Source organism: Agelaius phoeniceus, chromosome 1, assembly GCF_051311805.1.
Source record: "Agelaius phoeniceus isolate bAgePho1 chromosome 1, bAgePho1.hap1, whole genome shotgun sequence".
NCBI lineage: Eukaryota > Metazoa > Chordata > Aves > Passeriformes > Icteridae > Agelaius > Agelaius phoeniceus.
The window spans coordinates 132,228,275-132,255,373 of NC_135265.1; the positions used below are offsets into that span (position 1 = coordinate 132,228,275).

The 27,099-nt window shown below is 38.6% G+C and overlaps 1 protein-coding gene across 1 annotated transcript in view; it reads right to left on the reverse strand.

Moving 5' to 3' along the window:
* Positions 1 to 373: 373 nt before the first annotated feature.
* CPQ (carboxypeptidase Q) overlaps positions 374 to 27,099 on the reverse strand; it is a 145,562-nt gene continuing 118,836 nt past the window's right edge. The window contains exon 8 of the mRNA XM_054644625.2: positions 374 to 865. Coding sequence (XP_054500600.1) covers positions 705 to 865 — 161 coding nt within the window. The 3' untranslated portion in view covers positions 374 to 704. The remainder of the gene's footprint in view (positions 866 to 27,099) is intronic.

A 27,099-nucleotide genomic window follows, 5' to 3' on the forward strand; every position in this document is an offset into this window, starting at 1 on the left:
AAAAAGACACACATGACTTTCCATGAGGAGGTGCCCAAAAAACCACAGGAGAGCTGGGAATCCTCTGTTGGCTTTCTATCTCTGTGTCCTGGTTTATCTAAGTCTTTGGTGAACCTCTCATAAGACCTAAAAATGGACCTGAGTGAAGCTATTATACTATTTAAGCATTTTGATTATAATTTGACCATTCTACCATATATTACCAAAAAGACAAGATTGATTTGTCCTATAACCAGAAAACTTCTAGAAACTACAGTATTACCTTAAAACAGTGAAAAGAAAGAGCTGTTTGGTTAATAGTACATAATTCCAATGCATAGAATGAAAGACAGAAACAAAAGCAATAAACATGTACTCAAAATCAATACACTAGTCTGATGCAAAAAATTTATTTGGTATAATTTTCCTGCTGCACAAGATCACTGTGCATACAAATGGTTATATCATAGTCAAAGAGGTATCATATCTTCATCTGAAATATAAGAAGTACTTAAAGAAATACATTTAAGTGAAAATCACAAGTGGAAGAGATCAAAACAGCAAAAAGCAGGAATGCAAAAAAAAAAAAAGTGTTTTGAGGAAAACAGATATAATAATAAAGCAGAAAACCAAGGGTAGCAAAATTTACTACAGCTGCAGTCCACATGCATTAGTGGACTTACAATCTTTACTGAAGAACAAAAATCTTCTTTCTTGCTGTTTTATTACCTTGGCAACATATCCTCCATATCAGCAATTACATAGGAGACAACAGTCCAAACAGCAGCACAGAGATTCATCTGGTTTGGATCCTGAACTGTCATCGTGTCCCCTTGAGAATGATGAAACCAGAAGTATTTATTGATGTCATTGTGCAAGCTGGCACCTACAGAGAAAAATGGGCAAAGTTCCATTATAGGAATACAAATATTTAAAGAGGAATATAAACTTGAATCTGTTCCTTGGCTGTTAATGATTAAAGCCACATGCAACTGTATAAAACTCATAATACATTTGAAATAAAATAACTGTACAGAGCTGTGCCATGTGCAGTTTGTAGGTTTTAGGTTAATTGACTTGTTGTGAGCATGAGGCAGCAAAAATTCACACTGGGGAAAAGCCAAGCTTCCCCTGGGAGTCTCGTTTCCTCAGCAACACTATGCATCCATTTTCTTCTGAAACTAACAGAGTTCAAGCAGGAAAATCCCTACAGTAACTCCACAGCAGCACTTCCCCTCTTCTCCACTGATGAGTTACAACTGATTTATAAATCCTTTCCTTGCTGTTACTTGTGTTGGGGAACACTTTGGAATTAGCTTCTGCTTTTGAGCCCCAATACATCACAAGGATGTGCTGTTTTAGAACAAGTTTCCAGATAATCTGGGGTACCCCAGGTAGCCCAAGACTATGTTCCTCTCACAGTCAGGAGTCCTCATCAGCTGGGGCAGAAGGAAGTTGAGTGAAATCACAATTCTTCCCAATCAGGAACAACTGATTCCCTCTGGGAGCACCTGGGCAGAGAAAGGACTACTTTTCTCCAAGCCAGGTGGGTTCAGGGAGCACAAATAGTGCTTGCAAGGCATCACTCAAGGCAGACCAAAGCCAAGATGAGCTGGAGAAGCTGTCACCTGACTAGGAGCTGCAGCAGAGATGCTGGCAGAGGATTATTACCCTGGCTATTCTCTGCTCCAGTACCCACTGACCCTCTCTAACCCCCTATTCCCTTGAATTTCCTTCTTTCCCAGTTCATTACCTCTGCCTCTCCTCCAATTTTATCAGCCTCCTTCAGCTTTGTTGTAATGTCAACAACCATTCCACCATTAATAGAATTCCACATCAAATTTTAAGTAAATTTGATATTTTCCCCCACCACACTCAGTCACTGCTTGCAATTCCTTTGCACTGATTCCTTTGTCCTGCTCCCTGACCAGGGCTAGGAGGTGCACAGCTCCCAGGGAAGGACTCAGCACAAGACCCACTCCTTTCTTGGTCTACAAACCCAGAGAACTGTGTGAGTTCTCAAGTAAGAGCTATGGGCTCCAGGCAGAAACACAGACTGAGGATACTCCTTCCATACCAAGTAAGAAGGAAAAAAACCCAGGACTGTTTGACTATAAAGATGAAGTACATAAATTATTGATATATTTATTTACATGCAGTGGAAATCAGGATCAGATGAGGAACTCTTTGATAAACTCATGTGTGCTTGCAAGATGTACTGTTACGATTTCTCTTGGCTTTCCTGAGATGCCTGAAGCCTTTGAAGAGAATGAAAGCAAAATTTCCCACAGCAGAACTGTACATTCCTGTAATACATATTTTTTGATCACTCAAACAATCATTCAAAGAGCCCAGCTCTCCCTGTGGGTAACAGGCAGGCTTCTCTTGCTGTAATGGGGACTGACTTGGATGGCTCAGTTCACTGCTGTTTTAGAGAGAAGGAAAGTTAATGCATTTTAATTCCACCTAAGGTGAAGATCCCTTCACAAGAAGTATGATAAGCAGAAAGACCAAATGCTACAGCATAAGGTTATACAGTATTGTGATTGATTTTATTTTAAGAAGCTCTTCTTCATTTTAAATGACCTCTTTGTTCCTGACTTGAAGTATTGCTATCCAACACAAGTCACTGGGTAGGTTACAGGTGCTGAATTATGTTCTAATAATTTTAGCATTAAATTTATGTCAAGTCACAGTCACTTTTAAAATTTTCTTCTAAATCCTTTTAAATATATGCAATCATAAAAGGATTGAACAATGGTAAATTCTTTAACCAATGGACTTCTGCACCAATGGACTTCAGACACATTACAAGTTAAGCTGTTGAGGCAACCCCATTACTGTTTTTGAACACTTCTGTAAGACTCAAGGCAAAAATTGCCCAGATTTTGTCATAGAAATTTCACTAATCAGAGTAACTATGGATTTACAGAATAGCACTTTATTCCTGTGAGTGGAACAAAAACAAACACCCTTTGCTTTGTCATGTTTAACTCTCTGAAACACTGGAAAAGATTTTTTTTCTCTGAATTGATTCTATAAATCAGAAAATTACTGACTTTGACATCAAGCAATTACTGTGCAAGAAAATCAAAAGGTTCTCAAATTGGCCATGCAGTCTCTGTCATGTTGTGGGTTAGCATTGAAACCAGTGACCCGCTAACATCTTGAGAGACTAAGGAAAAACCCTAAGAAAATCGTTTTATCCTCTGTAATTGGAAACTAAAGTGAAAATCCATGTTCATGGCTTTGAGTACAAGAAGAGTTTACACCCGAGGGCTTCACACAAACCTCTGGACATGAAGCACTCTGGGACACAGATATGACTGAAAGCAATTTTCATTGCAAGCAAGTCTCCTGCTTCAAACTTGAGACTCCTCCATGCTGATGGCAGCTGCCTGCAGACATTTCTGCTGCCAGAGGTCACCAGGCTCAGTGAGACACTGACAAGTGCCCTTTCACCAGTAAATGCATCCATGAGACCAGCCCTTGCAGATGACCATGAAGAGGGAAATTCTGCAGGGTCCTGCAGACTGCAGTCATGTTGGGTTACCTCAATAAAGTCCATAGGGACCTTTAGCCTCTTTTCTAAAAATCTAACAGAGGAAGCAATGCTGTGAGCACAAATTTTGTTGTTGTTGTTGTTTTGTTGTTGTTGTTATGTAATATTTGTCTCAGGAACAACAGTCAATAACAAATGGGGGCTTATTTTTACCAAGTTAGGAGTAAAGTAGCAGAGATGAAGAGCCATGGCTCACAGACCTATAAATTATTCACCTATATCCATGCTAGCCACCTAGAAAGGGAATGGCAAACAGCCTTGAAAGAGCCCATAAGTTTTACTTAAGTACTTAAAACCCCTCAGTTGGGTGGTGTTATGAAGGTGTGTACCACATATGTAATTCTGATTTCCAGGTGGAACCAATACTTGAACAGAAAACCAAGAGATGGGCTAGGTGCTAAGCTGTCACATTTCATGCACTTTGCTCTTTTTCCTGCATTTGCAGAGCAGCCATAAAGAAAAAAAGGTGATGTCTGCCAAAGAACCCTCTTTAATTGTCCTTTTCCAGTCTGTTCACTTTTACAGTGATGCAAGTCACACGAGGAACACTGCTGACCAAAAATGAGATCAGTGAGAAAGTGCTTCTAGCTGGATATAATCGGTGCTGTGGCATGAAAAGAGGGAATGTTGAAAACTGCTGTCAAAAATGCCATATGTATTACTAGAGTGCATCAAAAATACTGGAAATTAAAAACTGAAGAAAAAAAAAATTACAGCTTCAATAAAATAATACAAAGATAATTCATAGCACCGTTACAAGGTGACAGAAAACCCTCTTTAGCACAGTTTAGTTACCTAATTTAATGCATGTTACTGCATCAGCAGCTATCTAGTGTCACTGGTGATCCCCCAGGGTCAAACACTAGCACAAGTTGCCCAGAGAGGCTGTAGAGCTTCCATCCTTTGAGATATTCAGAGCCTGACAGAACATGGTCCTCAGCAACCTGGTGCAGCTGACACTGCTTAAGGAGGAGAGTTGGACTAGGTGAGCTCAAGGGGTGCCTGCCAAACTCAGCCATCCTGTGGCACTCTAATCCATGGTGCCTTGGGTCTTTCAGACATCTCTTAGAATTCACACAACATTAAAAATTTTCTTCAATTCAAGCTCACTCCTGTCTTGAACTCATTTTACAATTCTCTGCATAACCAGCTATGTCATACTTGTTTTGATGCACTGCATTAGGCAGGTAAAAGCAGCTGCTTTGGTAATTCATACTGACCATGTATTCTTAGTAATCAGCTATGATTACTAAATGAACTTGATGAAAATATACACACATTGAGGAATTCTGAAAAACACTCCATCCCTTTCTAGCTTCTGATCTTAGCATGAAATGCCCAATGCAAGCACTCATTAGCTTGAGTGATAAGGATATTATTTCCTTGCAATGTGTTCATATCAAACACCAATTCTTCATACATTAATAAACTGACAAAGGTCTTACTGCCAGCCTAAGAAGATGAGATGCTGCTATTGATGTGAAAGGATGCGTGAACCACAAAGTGAATGATGGGCATGTCAATGATGACCACTGCTTCTTGTCACACTCTATAAGGCACTATTGCCTTCATAAGCACTGCTGTCACAAGTCAAAACTAGAATGAAACTCTGTTGCCAGATATTTGAGCATTCAAATTACTGTCATTTGTGCAAAAAAAAAAAAAAAGGACTGGAAAAGCAGATAATGATTATCAGAATGATTACAATGGCAGTTTTCATAAAACTGTGTTCCATAAAACACAGATATCTTCAAGGGAGAAAGCATGCAAAGCATGCAGTAACTTCAGAGTAATTTTACATCTTAAAACATTTTGCATACCTCCTAACAGCAAAGTTGGAAATGCCTTAACAAGGCATAATTTGATCAATGTTTCCAAAAGTTTACAAACAGAAAGGGGTTATAACATGGGCTTTGCTTGCATCTTCCAAGTACCTGTTTGAGCTTCACCTTTGTGTCAAGACAAACCTACATGTTCTCAAAGGTATTGATTGCTTCTAGTAAGATGTCAAGATATCAGATGCCTGTTCTGAAACCTTATTTTTATTTCTGCAGTGATTTCCCTGGCTATAAAAGACAGATTCTTTTTATTCCATCTATTAAATACTGATTTTGTTTCCTGCTTTTTCTTTAAGAAACAGGGAAAATGCTTTTAATAATTTTCAAGTTTATTCTAATCTCAGACCTTTTTCATGCCAATGACACTATTCAGGAATGTACTAAATGTCTATAATGCCTTAAAAATAAGGCAAATCCATGATGAAATACACGTCTTTTTCTTTTACATCAAGTACTCAAAAATAATGAGATAAGAGGCAAAGGGACATATCACAATCTCCTATGCAGTTAAAAACTGGTATGTACCAGGAAAGCATAAACACAGAAGTTAAGGGCATTCTATTCCTCACACACAGTAATAGAATCAATAGCCTCCCTTCTCATAGCTGGAGCATTTCTGTCTCACACATTTTGAAAGGTCAAAACTTCAGGGCAGAAGTAAGAAGACACATGGCTTTTCCTTCAAAGGAGATGTGCCAAAGACCTACAAAAGGAAAATCTGATGAAAGAAAGAAACAGGAACACAATTTCTTATTTTATTTTTGTTTTGTGCCTTTCTAAAGCCCAACAGGTCACAAATCTCAAGTGGGTAAGGAGTAAATCTGCTGCCATGGTAGCTGTGGCTGGAATGCTCCATAGGTACCTCAACATCTCTTTTGCAGCAAGCCCTGTAGAGTGCTTAACTACTTGTTTTAGGTGTTGGACAGATGTTTTGTGTGCTGTCCCTGCCTAACCTCAGTCTGCAGAACCACTACTGTAATGAAAACCCAATTACTGTGGGCATCTCTTGCATGTATTTTGGTGGTCATATGAACCAATTCCTTTGTGGGATAACCTGTAGCTGACAGCTGGCTTTAATGCCATTTATTTCATTATCCATTTTCCAAGTAAGCAGAGGCAATGGAGAATGCTAATGCTGTTTAGTGGGGCACTGACAGCATTAGTTTTCTTGTCATTTAGTCTCAAATGATGAAATTACAGGCTAAGTTGCTCGAGTTTCATGGCTACTGACACTGAAATAGTTTCCAGTACAGAGCTTATATATGACATCAGAAGCCCTGCTGGTTCACCTCCTGAGTCACTCTCTCAAAAGTCTTTAAAATTCATGATTCAAACAACAAGACAGAGGGAAAGCTTTCAGGAGGTTGTTTCAGTGACTAATTAAATGAGACTATAGCATAAGGGAGACAATATGAAGTTTGCATTACTTCTTGTTTTGCTTAATGCATTTCAGAATGAGTCCTGTGGATACACTAAACGGACTAAATTACAGCTCAGGATTATCACAGTTACTTTTGCAATGCATTAACCTTTCACTTATTGCATCAGAAGACCAGTGACAGCAGGGGATCCAACCTAAACTTGCATGAAATGCTGTGAAATGAGGTGCCAGGGAAGGAAGCAGTTCTACTTCATAGAGCACAGGCTGACTAGAGTCTAAAATAATATCCTAAACAGCCCTTGACTGGGAAAAACTCCACAAAACCCCAGATAAACCTTCAACAGTAAAAAGCACTGGAAGTTCTTCCTCCATTCATCCAACCTCTGTCTTAAATTGTCAAGGTTCTTTTTTTAATAAAAAAGAGAAAAGGGTAAGTCTCCCTAGCCTGTGCTGCCTGAACATGACCCACTTGCAGGTTCACTCTCTGGGATGGATAGATCCTCCACAGGCCCACTCATCACTGATTTCTGAACCTGTTTACAGTTCTGCCCACAGCTCCCTGTGCCTGAGCATTTCCTGTGGGCTCAGTACAGTTGAGCTGTAGGAGCAGCACCCTCCATTTTTTCATTCAGCTTCCTACCCTTGGTGGCTTAATACAGTTTAATCGCACCTAACTCAGCTGCTTTTCCCCAAGCTGAATAATCCTCCTCTTGCAGAAACTATTCAGTATCTCTTCAGGCTTCTGGTGATTCTTCTCCCTTTCCTAAGGGAAAGGGAGTTTCACCCAATGTGTTTCACCGTTCCTGAGATGAGAAGCCCAGTACTGCCTGCAAACACCAGCACGTGAATGGACTTGTGATGTGACTACAGCATGATCTCCTCTCTGCTTTTTCTCTCTTCCTTCCTTCCTCAGCTGCATGAAACAATGTTTTTTACCTTCCCTGGATATTGACTTGACAATTTCACACAATTATCCACAGTGATTGCCCAGATCATTCTTCTTGAAGATAACATGCATCCTGTTGCTCTGTATCCATAGTTCCTATACTGCATCACTCCGCATTTATTGACACAAAAATGTCACTTCTTGTTGTATTCTTTATATATTTTCTACTATAAGATTACTGTCACATTCTCACAGTCAGCTTTAGTTGTGATATCAAATATTTGAAGCAAACTTTGCCAACTTGCTATCCTTGCTCTTCACTCCCTTTGCAGCTAACATGGAGTCTTGTGAACATCCAAAGTGACAAAAAAAAGGTGACTGGGCAGCCTAATAAACACTTTCTCCCTTAAGAAGACTGACAATTTATTTCTACCTTTTTAAAATCAGGGATTTACCACAAAGGAGGAAAATACCTCTCACTTCACAGTACCTTCTTCCTCTATAGTCTTTGATCCAGGGGCTTTTGAAGACTCAGCTATACTTCAGTGACCAGATCCAGCTACAGAAATGGTTACAAACTCTTCTGAAAATGCCTTGCTAGACTGGTGAGGCATGACTTCCTTCTTCCAAAGCAACATGGACTCTTGAATTACTTTTGTATTTTGTGTTCTGGCTTTGTGACCACCCTAGCTAACTAAAACACAGATCCCTGTTTAGGGGATTCCCTACTTACAGCATATAAATTTAGAAGGATTCTGTACCTGTATTACATGCCTGTTTATGTTTGTAGATATTGTGTATATTTTAATATAATTTACTGAATTTGTGATTTCTTTAAAATTATGTATATACCTACATATGTTATGCAGAGACTACTTAAAAAGTTAAAAGTTGTAAAAGTGATTGTTGGATTTATAAATCCCTTATCTTTTGCATTCTCTTTTAGACACTGTAAGTGGAATGAAAGTCATTGCAAAATCAGCAGTTTCTCTAATTTAGAATTCTTTTTCATGTGTTTGTTTATGTCTCAGCTCAGTAAAGCAGTTAAATATTGAGCATGTGATTTATTTTAATGCCATTAAGCTTTAAATGTCACACAAAAGGGTCAAGTGAATACTGGGACCCATTTGAACCATCTTTTCCTGACCAAATGCATTTCTGTGTTTCTATACTCTCTGTATAACTGCACCATGTAGCTGACATTATAAGGTTGCTTAGAAACCCAAACTATTGAAGTGCTTTCTTCAATGTTCTCTGCTAGCCAAAGAGCTTCCTGCTAATACCCAGGGCTAGACTCTTGCTCCACCCTGCTCCAACAACTTCCAAAATCACTCCAGAAATGCTGTGGAAAGGGACACCCCCTAGACTGTTTAGAAGTCACATGTGGGGAGAGAGAAATATGAAAATGACCCATTTGTTAAGATTCTGAGTAGCATTTCTATTTGCAGTAATTGTCTGCATTAATTTGCATTTTCAATCCATTCAAGAAGCTTCCTTGTATTTTACAAGAAATGGAGCTGTTTCCTAAGCCAAACTCACAAACCAGTTTAAAGCAAGCCTTTAGGCCTGCTTTTCTAGAGGATGCTGAAGACAGAGAGGAAACACACAGGTTCTCATTTGCTGTAGCCTTCCCTCCTCGATACGATCACAGCTGGATGTTTAATCACAAAGTTCCTGCAGGAGCCTTCCCACCAAGTAGTCCACTACTGGAAATGCCAATGGTCATAGGACCCAACTAAGCAGAGCTCCCTTCTGCCCAGATGGTGGTGAAAGAGTCAGTTAATGAGCATTCTGGTGCTTAACTAGTTATGAAAATAAAATCCCAAACCACCAAACCAGTCACCCAATTAAAGTAAAACACATCCTAAGCACACTTCAAGTCTGTTGTATTTTATATCACAGAAATCAAAACTGCATTTATTCAACCACACCCACAAGATGAGCATGGTTTTACTGTCTCTATTTTTGCATCCCACTGAGACTATCAAACTCCTCAAGTTCATGGTGGATTTTAGATGTAGGACCATTATACAGAGCTGGAAGAATATACTATGCCTACAACAATAAAATATTATTTAAAATATCTGTGTTTACTTGAGTAATTCATACCTGAGTTTTGAACCAGTAAGTTATTTCATAACACGTTAGATGCTCCAGATAATGTTGATGAATTATCTTTTGCATTTGATCTCCAAAACAGTGTATATTTAACTAGTTCATTAGTAACAGAAATGTTGAGAAGTTCTTGAAATGAAGTTCAAAGTTTATTGCTAGGTTCAGGACTATTCAAATGTGGGCATTTTCAGTCTTTAGGGTTGGGGTTCTGAGAGCCACAAAGCCTGCAGGTGCAGGGACACTTTCTGGGCATGTGAAAAGGCATGTGAAATGGAGCATAGCACTGCACCAATACTGCTCCCTTCATACTCTTCTCAGCTGGCCCACCCATAGTGCAGAGCACCTCAGCTGCAAGCCACCACTGGAACTAGGGTTCAGAGAACCCCAAAACCTTTCTGCTCTAGTCTAAAATCATGTTATCCAATGGGTGATGAACACAAAGTAGCAGGAATGAATATTTATTCAATTTTTTAAGCAACAGATTGCATATCTTTGTCAGCAAAACTACAAAAGAAAACACACTTAAAAAAAAAAGAAATATAAAAATAATTAAGGTACAGTGAAGACACCTGCTGCAACATTGTTCTTCCCAATCTCAGAATCTCTCCATTTTAATGTTCCATGAAATTACATGGGGCTTCATTAGGGAAAGAAAGGGGAAATTAAAGAATTTCTGTCCTTTAAAGTAAGGAAGTAGAGAAATTCCTCACACCTAATCTGACTTGGCAGTGTATCACCACTTGTACGTGGGCTCTGGCTAATCCACAGAGCAGAACTAATCCTAGAAGAAGACAAAGCAAATAAAGCAATGACCCTAACTAGCACAACTCTTCCAGCCTGTAAATTTGAGTTGCTGTGATAGCTATTGTGCCACAGACCAAACACACTTGTCATAATGCTAATATATTAAGAGAAAAAAAAAGCATATAAGCTCAGGAAGAACACTAAGAGAAGCTGACAATTATTTCAAGTTGAAAGTTTCACCTGTTTGCTTTCACTGAAAGATCATCAGTCACTTCAGTAAGTGCAAATAGCATTTGCACAGGCTTATTGCATTCTATGCTTTACTATGCTGTTTTCTTGTGAAGTTGGGCTTTACTTTGGTTTTGTTCAAATTAAACCTATAAGGTTGAATGCCTCATTTAAAACATGGAAAGCAAGGACTGACTGGTCAAAGTGTTTGGAAACAGAACAAGGCATTAGTGAGTCCAGCTGCCATGAGTGCCAAGCTGCTGAGTACAGCTTTGAAAATCCTCCTCCAGAATCAATATGGTTATTTCCATCACAATCATAATTTTGTAGAAAACAAGGACCATTGTATATTTTTCTCCATTTGTTAATAAAAACCTGCAAAGGCCTATTTAATATTATATACTTTTACAGAAATTTTTACTCCAAAAGACACCATGTTTTACATATAATCAACAAATGCAGATAATTTGATGACAGTAACCAAACTCTACATGCTAAAAGGAAAATACACCTCTATTAGTTTAAATGCTACCCACCATCCTTCTGATATATTGTGTCCATGCTAAAACTAAAAGCAATATTTACAGCTGTATAAATGGAAGTCATTTCAATTTGGATTTAGTTAAAGAAATCAAGCACAAGCACACTCTTCTAAACTTGTTTATGTTGCTACATTCAGATACCACCTACAGACTAATGCAAAGGGGCAAAAAGACCCAGTGATGATGATGGTTAGCAGCCCAAAGCAAGATTATTATCAAATGATTAGAATTATTTTAATTGAGAGAAGCTAGAATTCAATACATTCATTTTAAAACCCCCTTAATCTCTGCATTGCTATGCTTGCCTTCCACAGGAGAAAGACATGCTCCCCAAATACAAGTTTTCATCACCAGAATACCATTAGTCCATTAATTCCTTTCAAATACATAAATTGAAGGCTCTTTTTACAGAGCAGATACATAAAAATAAATATTAACATCTATATACATATATATCTACCAACCTACACATAATTAAAAACCTTTCAGGAGCCAAATGCACACTTGCAAAACAGAATGGCATGCTACAGATTCAAAGGACTGCAACAAATACTCAGTAAAACTGGGATTATAAGCCTTACCTAAAAATAAACTGAATGAAAATTTTTTACACTCTGGCCAATATTTATTTTACATTGACATCCTCCCTTTACTTTTACATCCTCACTTTAAAAAAGAAGAAAAACTGGTAGATCTCATTATTCCTGGGTAGTCTAACCTTAGCCTTAGCTATTATCAGATTCGTCAGAAAAGGCAAAGAAAAAGCACAACCTTTTTGGAAATGCAGCCACTGAAATTAGAAAGCATTGAGTGAAGAAGAGAATATTTCCCCTGCCACATATTCATTTCAGGGTCAAAAAGCACACAAGTGAGATTTTAAATAAGTAACTCATTCCAGGTAAGTACAGTCAAGCTGTTTCCAGGCTGACAGCCTGCCATTACATCCCACCACTGCCAGCAGGGCTCACTGCTGTGGCTCCAAAGGTGGCTCTAGGTTTGGAAAAATAGGGTGTAGTAGAGAAGACAACAATAACCACTTAATAATTAGATTCTTGTGCTGTGTATCGAGAGCCCAAGGCTTTTGTGGAATTAGATGAGGCACCTAGATTGTCTTTACCACTGTCTATTTTAGTAAATGGAGGGGCCAAACATTCACTCCTTGAAACAGAAGAAGAGCAAGCACACTTTTCCCTATCTCAATGAATTTAAAACACAATGCAAATCAAAAGAAAAAGTAAATCATCTGAAAAAAAGCAGCAAAAGGCAAGGAATAATGCTATTCCTGATGGGGACATGTATTCAACACTTACAATTTTTTTTTTTTTTCTGCAAAAATGATGCTGTACACCTAAAACTGGGGGGAAGATGTTTTTGCTCAGGTAAATGTAATGAGGGCTGGAGCCAAGGGCCAAACCACAACTCACAGAGCTCAGGGAGGTGAAACCAAAATGGGTCTAGCTGGGGAGGATTGACACAAGCCATGGGCAAAGCAGTGGTCCTACCCATTCCCACAGATGCAGGAGAACTGGCTCAGCAAGCAGGAGCTCTCATACCTGTTAAATTATGACTGTTTCTTAGCTCTCTCTTAGCTCAGGCTCCAGGAACCACAGGCAGTCCCTTCCCTCTTGCTCTCTAATTAGAAACCTGAAGTCACTGCTTGGGCTAAGGGATAATGAAATTGTCATTGGGTTGAGTATACTGAGTGTAAAAGTTTTTAAACAGAGATAATGCTCTCAAAAGCAGAGGACTATGTCTCAAAAACATTATACCCTTAACAAATTTCCTGGCAGCTGTTTGTCTGACCAAAAGAGAGAAGCTGCATGGAAAAGATACAGAAAGCAAATGACATTTTTAACTGTGTGATGATCCCTTCTTCCCCTCAAGCATCCTGAAATAAAAGACATAAATGCTGAGCACTTGGAGGCTTCAACAGCATCCAATACTTGTGCTTTTAATGATGACTGCACAAGAACATCTGCCCTAAAATCTAGCCAGCAGTGTTGGTGGACAAGAAAAGTACCCACAGTAATTAGGAACTCTAGGAAGAAGCAGGCAGACTAATTAAGTTTTCTCAATGCTTCCCATTTAGCATATCTTAGGGATTTAAAATTAAAGATGTGTATAATTTGGGCTGTTTTCAAGACTGAGATGTTTAAAACTCGTTGATTAGTTTTAGCTGCACAATGAAATCTGTTTCTTAGCTGAAGTCAGAAGGGCTAAAATTGTTCAGGCCAAGAAAACAAGCTGCTGCAGTAGGATGTTGAAGCCCTGAGAGGATCAGCCTGTGATCCTCACACTGCAACTCAGCAAGAGACTGAGAGCTGCCCTGTCCAACCCCATCTCTTTCATGTTTTTGGTGGTTCCAAGCTCAAGAGAAATGGTAGCTGGAGCACTAATACCAATTTCAAGGCTGGCAGTGGCAATTCTGTGCAAATATCTTAGGAACCTCCCTAGTCCTTCTGCATGGTCAAAAAAACCCACCTCAAAAACAAATCAAGGTTTTGCCAAAACAAGGGATTTTGGCTGTTAGTGATCATCTATTTCTGCAACCTTTGGAATTGACAACAAAATGAGGGTCCAGCACCGACTGTGTGAGTGCACAGAGCAGCCCACAAGACTGTGCCTCTTTCTCCAGTGGCTGCTATGGATGCAAGAACATGGTCAGGATGCACCAGCCAATGCCTGGGTGCAATAAAAATCACCATTACAACTGCCCAGCCTTCAGCAGTATTCTGTTGTAGCACACACAACAGCCCTTAATTCTGCTCTGCAATATAAATGAAAACACAACTGGTTAACAACCGTCTTTTATTATTTTTTAAAGTAAGTTTCAAACCCATATAGCTTATTTCAGAGTCTCTGTAATTTGGAAACGAAGGGCTGCTGCCGCAATGTATTATCTGCCCATAGATTCAGTTAGCACTTTTAAAGCACAGAACAGAAATAATGCACAAGGAGTCAGTAACAGTAACTGATATCATTAACACTTTCTGCTTGTCTCTGGCTTAAATCTGAAAACCAACTAAAAGATGCTTTTGTTTAAGAGTAGTTATCCTAGAAAGCTGAAAGTCCAAGACCTTCCACAGCTCCATGCCTGTCACTTCACTTTCCCTCTTATCCTTTTCCTTTCCCATCTGCCATACACTACCCTTTCTGCTTGAGCCAAGCAGGAAGCTGCAGGTGCCTCTCTGCAGCATGAGAACATTGGATTTACATTATACAAAGGCTCAAAGGAAAGACTTCATCATAACTAATTCATCTAACATTTTAACTAACTCACAGAACATTCCTGTATCTAAAAGGGTACTGACTGTAACATCTATTGTCAGCCTGGCTACCCAGATTACTTAGCAGGGCTTTGTCTCTCAGCAGACTAGCACTACACAGAACAGAAAACCAGATGAACTGGGCAAAACCTCAAAGATTCAGTCAGCCTATTTCCCTCTCTCTGGTAGAAGCCAATGTTTTCAGAAAAAATGGGAGAAAGGGGTCTCGTCCTTCAGCACACCTGTCCAGCCATCAACAGATTAAGGACTTTCTGATAGGAGCTTGCCTTCGTATCTCTGTGGTGGACAGCCTTTGCCAGACCTTTCTCCCATGCAGTATTCCATCCTTGTTAAACATGTGTTTGATCTTGCTCTTCAAAACATCTTGTGATGCTGATATCTCCATTCAGTTATATCCTGTCCAGGGAAGTGTGTCTTAAAGCTGGTTACTGCTGATGCTCTGATCCTCTGGTTACATTACAAAAGGTGAACAGTTACTCTCTATCATATAACAGTGCTGCTTACAATTATCTCTCATATAGTTTTCTTTTTTTTTTTCCCCCAGAGATTATAATCATTTAGTTGGTGGATTTTAAATTAAATGGTCAATCTGATAAAACCTGGAACTTGCCTGCTTCCTGTCTGCATCAAAATCCAGACAGCAGCTTGTACAAGATAAAGATGGGTTTCCTTTGATTAAACTAATAATTTGTAACCCGTATTATCTTGTTGCAGTGATACATGATGCAAAAACTGCAGCTTCCTGGAATCCATAGGAGAGGCAGACCATGAAAAGCAGAAGTAGGAAACACTGGGCTTTCCATTTTGTAGCAAATGACACAATTCTGCTTTTCTCTTTTCCCAACTCAAATGAAAAAAGGCACACAAAACTTTTCTCATAAAGTAAAATAAACCAGCAAAAACAAATACTCAAATTGTGTATTTTCTTGACTCGATACTTACATGAAATCAAATCTTAAAAAATTAACATTTATCATCACTCTATATTTTATCTAAATGCTTATTCTTAGTGAAGTATTCACAATTCTGTTATTCTCTATTCTAATTTCATCAAAATAGATCTTGTTTATATAAATGAACACATCTCAGTATCTTTTTTCTTGAACAAAAAAGCTAATCTACTGAGAGAAACTACTTCTGAAATGCATTCTATGAAGAAGCCCCAAAACACACACATAGGATCAATGCCTTTAATGTCAGGCACCAAAGCACTGTGATCTCCAGATGTTACCAGAATATAGGATGATCCAGAACCTTGGTGTACATAACAGCTCCCTTTGAACTAACTTTCTGATCCTATAAAATATGTATAAAAGTTCAAAGTTATGTTAATCACTAAGGACACCAGAAGTGAAAAAGGAAATTATGTATACTGCAAGGTTCATCCAAATGCATGAAAAATATACTCAGAGAGTAAAAAACTGAAGGATCTTTAGATTGGGACATCATATGGATCTGAGACTATTTTCTATTTTCATTATAGACCAATGCAATGGAGTAGAGTCTTCCTACACTATGAGATGGCACTAATCAGGGACATATGGCAGGGGCACTGATGGCATGATGAGAATTTGTTAAGTGATGTTCACCAATGAGATACTTGAAAAGACAATGCAGGATAATGATCAAGGGGTGCAAGCATTAACTGCTTCGCCAAGGAAGGAAAAAATCAACTTCACATAAAAACCTGCTGCAAGTGGAAAGAAGTAACCATGTCTTTAGGTTCACAATGAAAAGAAATGAGAGTTAAAGCTCTAAAATTGTAGCAGGAATAGGGTAGATAGGAGAAAAACCTTAAGCACTAAGAATAGCACTGGGACAGGCCATCTGGTCTATAATGTTTCCATTAGAGTAAGTCTTTAAGTTCAGTTTAAACAAATGTGAAAGAAATGACAGGGACATTGGCAAGACCATGCTGGAATCAAGAATATTTAGAGATTCTCTAGAAACCTCCTTGTCAGTTCTGTGGTCCTTTGAAATCTCATTTGTTTGTGTGGCTTTCTGAAATAGCTGCTGAACAGATTAGAGATCCTCTTTTTCTTGCAATTGGCTTGACCCATGGCTCCAGCCAAGTTTGGCCTGTGAGGCAGAGGGAAATTCAAGATCACTATTCCAAGTGAATCCTGCAAATAGCAAGTAGACACCAAATTTCTGGAGTAACCTTGTTCTATTTCATGAACAAGAGCTTCACATCAGAAAAATGTCCCACTCCTAAATATTTCACATGAACTGCAATCCATATGTGTGTGAAAAACAGCGCTAGAAGTTATTCCTCTAGGAGTTATGCATTTAAGGAATGTAAGGCAAGAAAAATCTTGAAAAACACTTCTGTGACTTCATCAGTGATAGCTTTGTTTTTTGTTTCTTCACATGTCTCTGATCAGAGATGGACAACTGAGCACTGTCCTTTCCCAGCCATCAACTCCCATCAACTCCCATCGTGCTTTGGTTGTTGTTGCTATGGGCTTGGATTTGGGGGGAAACAGGCAGGCAATCAAGACAACCCTTGTTTAGGTAAAACTACCTTGCTTTAGAATTCTTCATAATAACCTTTGTCCTCAGAGAATTTACGTTTTTCTGTCTCCTATCTCTAATTAACAACTCTAAGTTGTTTTCAGTATCTTTCATGAGGTGAGGTGCTTGTGCATATCCCCAAAGGAATTTGGGATAGCTTTAAAATGCCAATGCTCTAAACTCCCATGTCTTACTTGTAGGACAGAGTATCTACCCATTGAGAAATCAAGCTGCTCAACTTCTTTCTCCTCCACAATGCCACATTAATGGTGTTCAACTGCTTCCAATTTTAAATCCATAATCATTTTCTAACACACAGATTGTCCCAACTGACAACAAGTGGATAACCAAGTCCACTGACAACAAACTTGTGCTCCTAGTAGGAGATGAGGTTGTACATTTTTAGGAGTAATCCACAATCTCTCAGGAGTCTGGAGAGCAGAGTCTGAAAATCCCTAGCTTTCTTTACTTCAGCTTTCTTTAAAAACAACAGCAACAACTACAAAAATTCTTCTATCTCAGAAGGTCATTGCTTGTGTTTAACATAATTGATAGAACTGAACAGTAAAAGGAAAAGTGCCTATTTTCTTTGGTTGATTTCCAAGGCCCCACATGGCAATTGAGACAGAGCTCTGTCATGGGCACTGAAAACAGCTGAGAGCTGTGAACAGACTGGCCCTGATGTTTACGTAAATCTTAATTAGGTTTTCTGCCTCCTTGAATGGGGAATTCCAATAAACTGCTTCTCCTGTTGAGATTCATGCTTTGTCCTTGCAGAGAGATTTGTTTATGTTTATGCCACTAAAATACATATATAGGAATGTTATGCTTCCATCTAGGCTGCTCTTTTCTTTACACTCTACAACATTTGCTCAGGTGAAGCTCTTATGCTAAATAGCTGCAAGGTCTGATGAACCCAGCAGAAGATGAACCAGCTTAATTAGGAAGGTAATGATGACTCCTTCCTCTTTATTGCACCTTACAGACAGAAGGTAACTCACAAGCAGCCCTTGGGTAGCTGTTCCCATTAGGGAAACCGAGGAACTATAAATTGTTCAGTGATTATGGCAGATGATGTCAGAGACAGAAAAGTAACTCTGTACCTTCTCTCCTATGCAGCCCATGATCCTTTCTTGAAGATTTGCCAATGCAAAATACAAATGTATATTCAGTTTCTTTCACACTTTAGTATTTTTCTGTGGTCTGAATTGACCATGTCTGAATTGACTGAAATTGTTACATTAAAACACATATAATATCACTGGAAAGGGATTTATGGGAAAAATAAATTGGTATTCAATAAATTCTGCTCTTCAGAAATTCAATTGCACTGTAGGCCCAACCTGTAGAATGAGTTTTGAAGACAAACACTTAGAAAGGTTCCAATTCTGTGGTTTATAAATGTTAACAATGTCCTGGAAAGGCTGCCACTGGAATAATTTTGAACCTGCTCTTTTGAAGAAGATGTCTTTATAAATTATTTTTGAGCTTTGTACTCATTCAGTTTGGACTACTATCAAAAGCATTCTTCAAAGACCTCAGACATTTACACCTATAATGTCACCTGCAAATGAAAGTGTGTTGTGTTTGCTGCTTCAGGAAGGAACAAGTTTTCTGATTAATATCTAAGACTGTCACTAAAAAGTATTCAGATCCTGAATCAAAATCATACTTGGTTCAAATCTCCAGTGTGCTCTGCACAGTCAGCTGAGATGTCTCTACAGCCTCCTTTCTATATAAAACTTATGGAACTTTGGTGAGAAAACTGCTGTTGAAGTGCTATATTACTTGCTATATTAGCTATAATAAGCAATGAAAGAATATCAAGAAAGCAATTTCTGTAGCTTAAAATTAAAAACTCTCAGATCTCTGCATGGCAGCAGAATTGGAAAGACAGGGGAAGAGGTACTGCTCATGGTATAGGAAAATGAAGTTAGGGATTACTTAGCCAAATAGGGCAAATAAAAATCAGTGTTGCTGGATGCATTGCTTGGGGGAGCTGGCCAATGCCACTGGGAAGTTGCTCCCTATCATCTAGGAAAAGTTGTGGCAATTAGGGAAAGACCCCAATGATTGAAAAAAGGCAAATGTTATGCCTGTAGTAAAATCGAAAGCAGCAGGATCCAGAAGCTTGTCTAGAGGCAGCCACAAAGCTGAATGGAGGGATGGAGCACCTCTCCTACAAGGAAAGGCTGAAAGATTGGGATTGTTCAGCCTGGAAAAGAGGAACCTTTGGGGTGACATAATTGCAGCCTTCCAGTACCTGAAGGTAGCCTACAAGAAAGATGGAGTGGTACTTTCTACTAGAGCATGTAGTGACAGGAAAAGGGGGAACAGATTCAAACTGAAATAGAGTAAGTTTAGATTAGATGTTAGGAAGAAATTCTTTTTGCTCTGAGGGTTGTGAGGCACTGGCACAGGCTGCCCAGAGAAGTTGTGGATGTCCCCACCCCTTGAAGTGTTCAAGGGCTCTGAGCAACCTGACCTAGTGAGAAGTGTCCCTGACCACGGCACAAGGGTTGAAACTTGATGATCTTTAAGATCCCCTTCCACACAAACTATTCTATAATCCTGTGATGATTCTATGAACTATAAACTTGAAAAACTCAGTCCCCAGGAAAACTATGGACTGGAGGAGTGGAATAAAAGTGGGTGGAAAACAGCCAGGATGGCTGGGCCCAAAGGGTTGCCATCAACAGTTTGAGGTGGCTGGTTATGAGCAGCATGACGTGCAGGGGTCTCTGCCAGGTCAGCACCTTTGCATCCTCAGCAATGATCCAGATGACAGGGGTGGCCTGTGTCTTCCTAAAATCTGTGAAAGGAGCAGCTCTGTATGCTGGAAGGCAGAGTTGCTGCTCAGAGAGCTCAAAATCCAGAAGTGGCCTGACATGGACTTCAGAAAACTCATCAAAGACAAAACCAAACCTGTATTAACCCATGGCCACAGAACTGGTGAGAGGTGCACCATCAGTTCTGCAGAACAGGAGCTGCTGTGCAAGAGGCACCATCAAAATCTTGTGGCAATGAGGTAACGTAGGGGCCTCTTTGGAAACAGGGCAGCCAACAGGTCCAAGGAAGTGACATTTTCTAAATATTACACTATTTGTGACTCCAGAGCAAGAAAGGTGTGAACAAACTGGCCAGAGGAGACACAATCACCCTGGCTGGCTGATCAGCTTGTTCTCATAATTCTTTATCAATCCAGTATAGCAATTACATCAGCTGTGTTCTGCTCTAGTTTTAAACTTGACTCCAAACCAACGGAAACTCTAAATAGTTGAGGATGAAGCAAGCCCTGAAGAATCCTATTAGAAACACTCATCATATGACTTCATATAGGAAAGTACTTGGAGAGCTGCAAGCCAGACCTTAATACATTCAACCTCTGTCCCTCCCAACAAGAGTAGTATACATGTGGTCTTCCTGGAATGCTACTGAATGCTTTATTTTTATTCAGCTTTTAATACTGATGGCATAATAATTTGTTTTCCAGGAATGAAATCTATGAATCCACAGATAATTCTACTGTTGTTACTAACAACCATTCTAGGTCATTATATGTTTGTGAGAAATCTCACAACATTTCCATACCATCAATGTGTCTTATTTTTCATACAGTAAAATTTCTAAAGGTAAAAAAATAAATGAATTGTGGAGAGGATCTTATTTTACTTCCTCACTTTTTTCCATTGGCAAACATCTCCAAATTCCTTACAGAACTCTGACTAAACTCTTTTTTTATTATTATGTTTTCTTTCTGTTTACTTAATTATTTGCATAAGCTTCACCGAAGCCAAGGACATTTCTAGGAATAAGGCTCGACTAACTTGTACTTCCGAAATGCCTATTTAACATGTTAACGCCGAGCTCTGTGTGCTAATGTAGAACACTTGTTTTTTAGGATCAACAAATGGCAAATACTTCCATCTGAAAAAGAATATTCCCGCCCACAGAAACAGAATTCAGCTTTCCTAAGCAGCAAACAATAGAGAATTAAGATGTCTCTCAGAGACACAGCCAGAATAAAAACAACCACACCCCACATCCAAATGAGATCTTTGGTTGGATATTTTCAGTGTTTCTTTTCTGAGACAAAGTATATTCTGATACTAAAAAGGTGAGCTGGAGAAGCAAATTTATTGATGTTTTTTGAGATGTTTAGGAATTGCATATGCTTCCGGGAAGCATCTATTTATTAAAAGGGTCACTTATGCCAATCCATCTCATGTAAGTTTTTGAAGAGTAAGCATCTAAAAGGAAAGAAGAAGTGATCTAAAAGGAAAGAAGAAGTAAACTTAGTGATATTCAAAGGAAGAAGAGTGACAAAATAAGAGAAAGAAGTCCACCAGCCAAAAAGTGCAAGAACCATTACAATTTATGATTTTACTTTTAACACCCCAATTTAAACTTTCATTACTAGATTAATGAGCTTATATAATATTAGTACCAGGTTGAAAGCACTGGGACAGTTTTACTTCTAGGATCCTAAAAGCCAATCAGAATGTCAGTGTTTCAAACTAATTTATTGTAATATTAGTACAAGATTATTTTAAAGCTGTCTTGCCTAAGTTTATTAAAAAACAAATTTTAAGAGCCATGGAATACCAGCTACTTCACCCATGTACTGTAATTCTTTACTTGTGACCACCAAGAAAACTTTGCCAGATAAAATGCATCACAGATACTGAAAAGAATACCTACAAATAAAATAAGAAATTCAGCAATCTGTTTAGAAGTTCAGCAATGTATGATAGCATTTTGCAAATATTTTTGGTTTCACAGTTCAAATTTCCTCTGGGATCAGCAAGTTAATGATAGTTCTATTTTTGTAACTGTAATTAGGATTATCTAAATGTTGTACAAATGAAACACAAGAGTTTATGATATTAAAAAAGCTACTCTGAAATGGGTGAGGCTTAAATAAGAAAGAAGCATTTCATTATGAAAATGCTTGTAATATTTACTGGCAGATTCACAGGTATTTTAAGGTCAGCAAAAGCCATTACCATCACACCTTCTGAGTAACACATGGCAGAGAATTTCATCTTCTATCTACTGCATCAAGCCCATCCCTTCTGCTTGAATTACCCTGTACTTTTTGAAGGACACCTAAGTCTTTTTTTACACATCAAAATGACAGAGAATTCACCAAGTTTGCAATGTTCTTCTCGAGCTCGCGAACGTTATTGGAAGAAGGGGTTTGCTTTCATCCACTTTGACTTTGTTTAGACTCAAATAGCCTGAATTGCTAATGGGAAATATAATACAAAAGCCCTCTTAAAACTACCAGGAAAATTTGCATTCAGGCACTGTGCCTAATTGCCCAACTCCATCCCTCTCTCCAAAACTATTATCCCAGATGCATTTTTGCATGGTCTGTGTCTAGTCTATGTGAAACAAAAATACCCTTGCAAATCTGATGCTTCCTGTTAATGATTAGAAGTAGACAATACTCCATTGTGCCAAAACAAGACTAAACCAAGCAGAGCAAAGGCAGAAGGAATTGTATGTAAAGTATTGTAAAATTTGTCTGGTAATCTAAGAGCACAACTTATAAGAAAATGTCATAAGTTACAGACTATTCCTTTCATTAAATGATTATTCTCAAAGACTTTATTAAAAACAGAGAAGGTCATATGAAAGGCTAATATAACTGAGATACTATATTAAACTATGTGCCTTTTAAGGAATTGACCTTCATAAAAAGTTGCAACATATTAAATTTATTTAATTACTCCAGAGTAATTTCTAATTTCAAAAGCCCATTTTATTGGAACAATGATAAATTAGAGAATAGATGAATTATTTTACAGATTAATACACACAGTTCTTTCTGCAATCAAGATTTTAAATGGGTCTAATAGCCTTAGCACTAACAGTAGGTTCTTTAAGTGCCAAGCAATTATAATTGCTCTCTTAGCATACTGGTTTAATTTAATACCACCCAAGTTGCAAATGATTTGGCTTTTGCAATGGAACACACTCATTCACCATGATGATAAATATGAATTTATGAATGATAAAATAAGATATTTAAAAGGAAAAGAGTGCCCTGGACAAAGCAATACCATATTGCTAATTATGAGACAACAGTTCCGGTATATCTCAGACTTATTGAGATCAAGACTGAGGCAAGACATGCATGTACACCATAAGTCCTTTAGCCCTCATTTGCACATGCAAACAGTAGTTTGTGTTGGCACTGTGCTCAACAGATGTCAGAGCAGCAGGAACTCAGCAAATATAAAAATGTAGTACCTATGGAGTACCTAAGATTACCTAGGTACTTATAACAGTGTCCCTGAAGTTTAGTTCTGTGAGTAGTGTTCAGGAGTTTTGTCCAGCTTTTTGCTTTTTGCAAGTGAGGAGACATTTGCCTTGAGTTTGTCACTTTGTCAAATACCTGGAGCCCTACATGTGATTTCCTGTGCTAAAAATCTCAGATTGCAAGAGACAAAAATGCTTCCTAGTCAAGTGAGGAATTTTAATGCCTCCTGTTCAGATATTTTCTCCCCCCTTCTCTCATCTTGTAGGAAGGTTTTGTCAAGTGCAACGCCCCTTACTCCTGCAGCATCAAATCCAAGGCTTTTCAGCATTGGGTTATGAAGCCCTAGACTGTACATCTGATATTTCTTCTGGGTTTACTCTTTTGGAAATAAAGAGAAGCTTAAAACTGGATCCAAAGACCCTGCCCAAGCCTGTGGGCAGTACAAACCAGGTAATCTGACAAGTAGCATTTCAAGCACCACAGTGGAGAATCACTTCCAAACAGTGACACAGCCAAGAATGAACAGAGGTTATTCACTTATAATTTGGGAAAGAGAGTTTGCTCACTTCCTCATGTCCAGCTGGCAAGCTCAAGTCCAGGAGTTTTCCTGCTATGCTGCTTTCTCAGACCTGTCCCTGGCTGACACTGAGCAGAGGAGCAGGCTTGGCACCAGCGTGGCAGCAGGCTTGCACCTGAGTCTGGTGCTACAGGGATGATGGGGACAGGGGTAAGAGAGGGCAGCATGCTCCAGAAAAGGGGTAGATTTAACCTCTTACATAATAGAAAAGGAAATAATCCGAGTCAAAATCCGGTGTCTCAGGCCAAAATACAGCATATTTTAGATGAAGGTAATAAAAAAGCACTATGAACATGTAAAAATGAGAGAAATTATATATTATAGCCTTTGTTTGCCACATCTGAATGACTAATCGATTTGGTTAGCAATGAATTTTTGATTTCTGAAGAAACATTAAAATTAAATGGACTACTGGTTTATTAATTTCTGGAAGAACTATTCTTCCTTTTATGCAGTGTAACGAAAAATCAAGTCACTGTGGAGACAGAGAAACACAAACAAACATCAAGGTTCAAAGTGATAGTGTAAAAGGAGTTTCACCTTTAGGCCACTGGTTGATTTTTAAAAGAGGAATTGAAACATGCCTTTGGGGAGTTCTTTGATGTCCTGGGTCAACTTGATCTCAAATACAGCTTAGTTCCTAACAGACAAGTGTTCCCATTGTAAGCACTGCAGCAACAGATAAACACCCTGACAAGCAGAAAGGAGCATCCTTGAACCAGTTTTCCTGGAAATAATGTGTCACAACAGCCACTCCTTTGCAAAAATACAAAAACACCTGTTTTCATCTCCCCAAACACCTAAAGCTGAACTAATGTTTACTGGATTCCATAATACAAATAAAACCACTTCATCCCCCCTTCTCAGATTCTTGCAGGGAAGGCTGATCCAGACCCAGGACTGTTACCTTAGGAACTGCTCTAAATCACATTCAAAGCATTTTGGTCATCATCAAGTATCTGTGACCATCAGATACTTCACTTTTTCAACAAGAATATCCCAGCACTGATTTAGCAGGGCTTGCTTAATAATTTTTTAACCCTTTCAGACACTGAGGAAACCTGTTGTGAAAAAGTATGCTAACAAACCAAATAAATAAAGCCAATCAACATATCTTCCCACTTATATCTGCAAATTCTAGCCAAACTTAATTGGGATTTAGTGTTGCAAAGGAACAGCTTTATGTGCCATTATCTGGATACATCCCTAATAAAAAAAAATTGAATTGAACCCTTTAAAAGAAAGATGAGGAAGATAATTGCATAATTATTAAATAAGCAGTCTTAGAATCAATGGTCACCTCAAACTGTAAAACCACATCTTAAAATACAACACCACAAACCCCCCCCCCCTTCCCTCTGATTTATGCTTAATGAAAAGGCAAAACAAATGTTATACAAATATTTTCAGTAGCTGAAAACTGGCTATCAGGCAAAACCACAACTACAGACATTCCTCACTGCTGGGCTGAACTGCTCTCAAAACAATCCAATGTAAAGGCCACTGACAAATATTTCTGACATTCTGCAGTCACAAAGAATTAGAGAGCTGTGTTTGGTGCAGATCACATTGCTTGTGCTTTAGAGGTATTATTTAGGCTTCAGTCTATGGTTTGCTAAGGACTCTGAACTCATGGCCTCTCTCATCCTAAAATCTCAGAATAATCACTGCTGTTTAGTAGCATTTCATTGCATGTCCATCAAAAATAAACATGCTCAAAATAGCAGAGATTAAGAAGCTACAGTCTCTTTGCCTATCTCAGCTATGAACAGTTCTGAAAAACACATTTAGTGTTGCCCTCTGAGGATCTTTCAGACCAAAAGATGTAGGAGGAGAAAAATATTAAGAGCATCTAATAAGGTGAATCCTAGAATCTAGTTCACACTGAAAAGGGGAAAACTCAGAAGAAATTATGTCAGAAACCATTCTTACTGTTCAAGAAGTACACCATATTTTCTCTCCCTGTTGCAGAAACAAAGCCACCAAGTATATTTTCAAGAAAATATTTAAATAAAATTGATGAAGTGTCAACACTTGACTGCTTGTTTAAATTGAACATAATTATAAAAGCTGTTACAGAGTGTTCAATTTGTTTCAATGTTATTATATATCATAAAAGCTCATTCAAGCAGGGAGAATAGTGTGGACAAAGCATGAAGATTAGAAGATGTCTTAGACTTCTCCCTGGAACAGCATGAAATATAATCTAAAGCAGCCAAAATTCTTTTACTGGAGCTAATTTCTTTTCACTGGAGCTTTATGAAGAAAAGAATCAGTGTTCCTTTATGCTGCAAGAACACGTTGCTATTTGCTTAACAGGAAGTTAAATGAACCAAAGCTACAGACAGAAAAAAAAATCCACCATCAATTAATGTGACAAATTCTTAATAGGTAAACAAATCAGATTTATTTAAAAACTCAGGTCTTGGTTCTGGTGTATTTGTGTTTTCCCAAGGTTGAGCTTAGATTCCCAATGTTTATATTTTTCATAGTTTATGCTTTCTGAGGAGTACAGATGTCCATGGGAGAGGGCTTTTTCCTGCATTGCTCCTGCTGAGTAGCACAAGACTAATCAAGAGGACCATGGCAAGCTGTAGCTGCTTATGCTCCAGGTGCACCACAGCTGATGAGAAGTGGTGTGCAAGAGCTCAATACCCACTGCCATCACAAGCACCACTCATATTATCAACTGAAAATAAGGCATTTGAATGTTATATTTTTCTCTCTTCCATAATCTGTCACATTCAGATGGGAAGCACAAGGCAAGTCCCCAAGGACCCCCTGGAATGATCCCAGCACCTTGCCTAGAAAATACTTCTGATACCCTTGCATTTTCTAAACATAGGCTGAGTAGTGAGTTCTTATATTGCACCTAAAACACAGATATGTTGGTCTGAAATTCTGGACCAGACATCTTTACACAGGCACGTTCAGGCTGTGTAGGATGATGCTTGGCCACAGCCGCTCAGTAGTGCTTACAGTCTCTCCAATCAACTCAGCACACCATTGTCACAGCTGCATGCCATGGTACTGAACTAATGCCACTTCACCCAGAGAGCAGGACAGAAGCTGAATTCCTAACTGTTTAATAATATCCATGCATCCATACTTCTTGCCCAGTATAGATATTTTGGTTTCAAAATTAGACATCCCTACATTTATCAAAGCAGTCAATTTT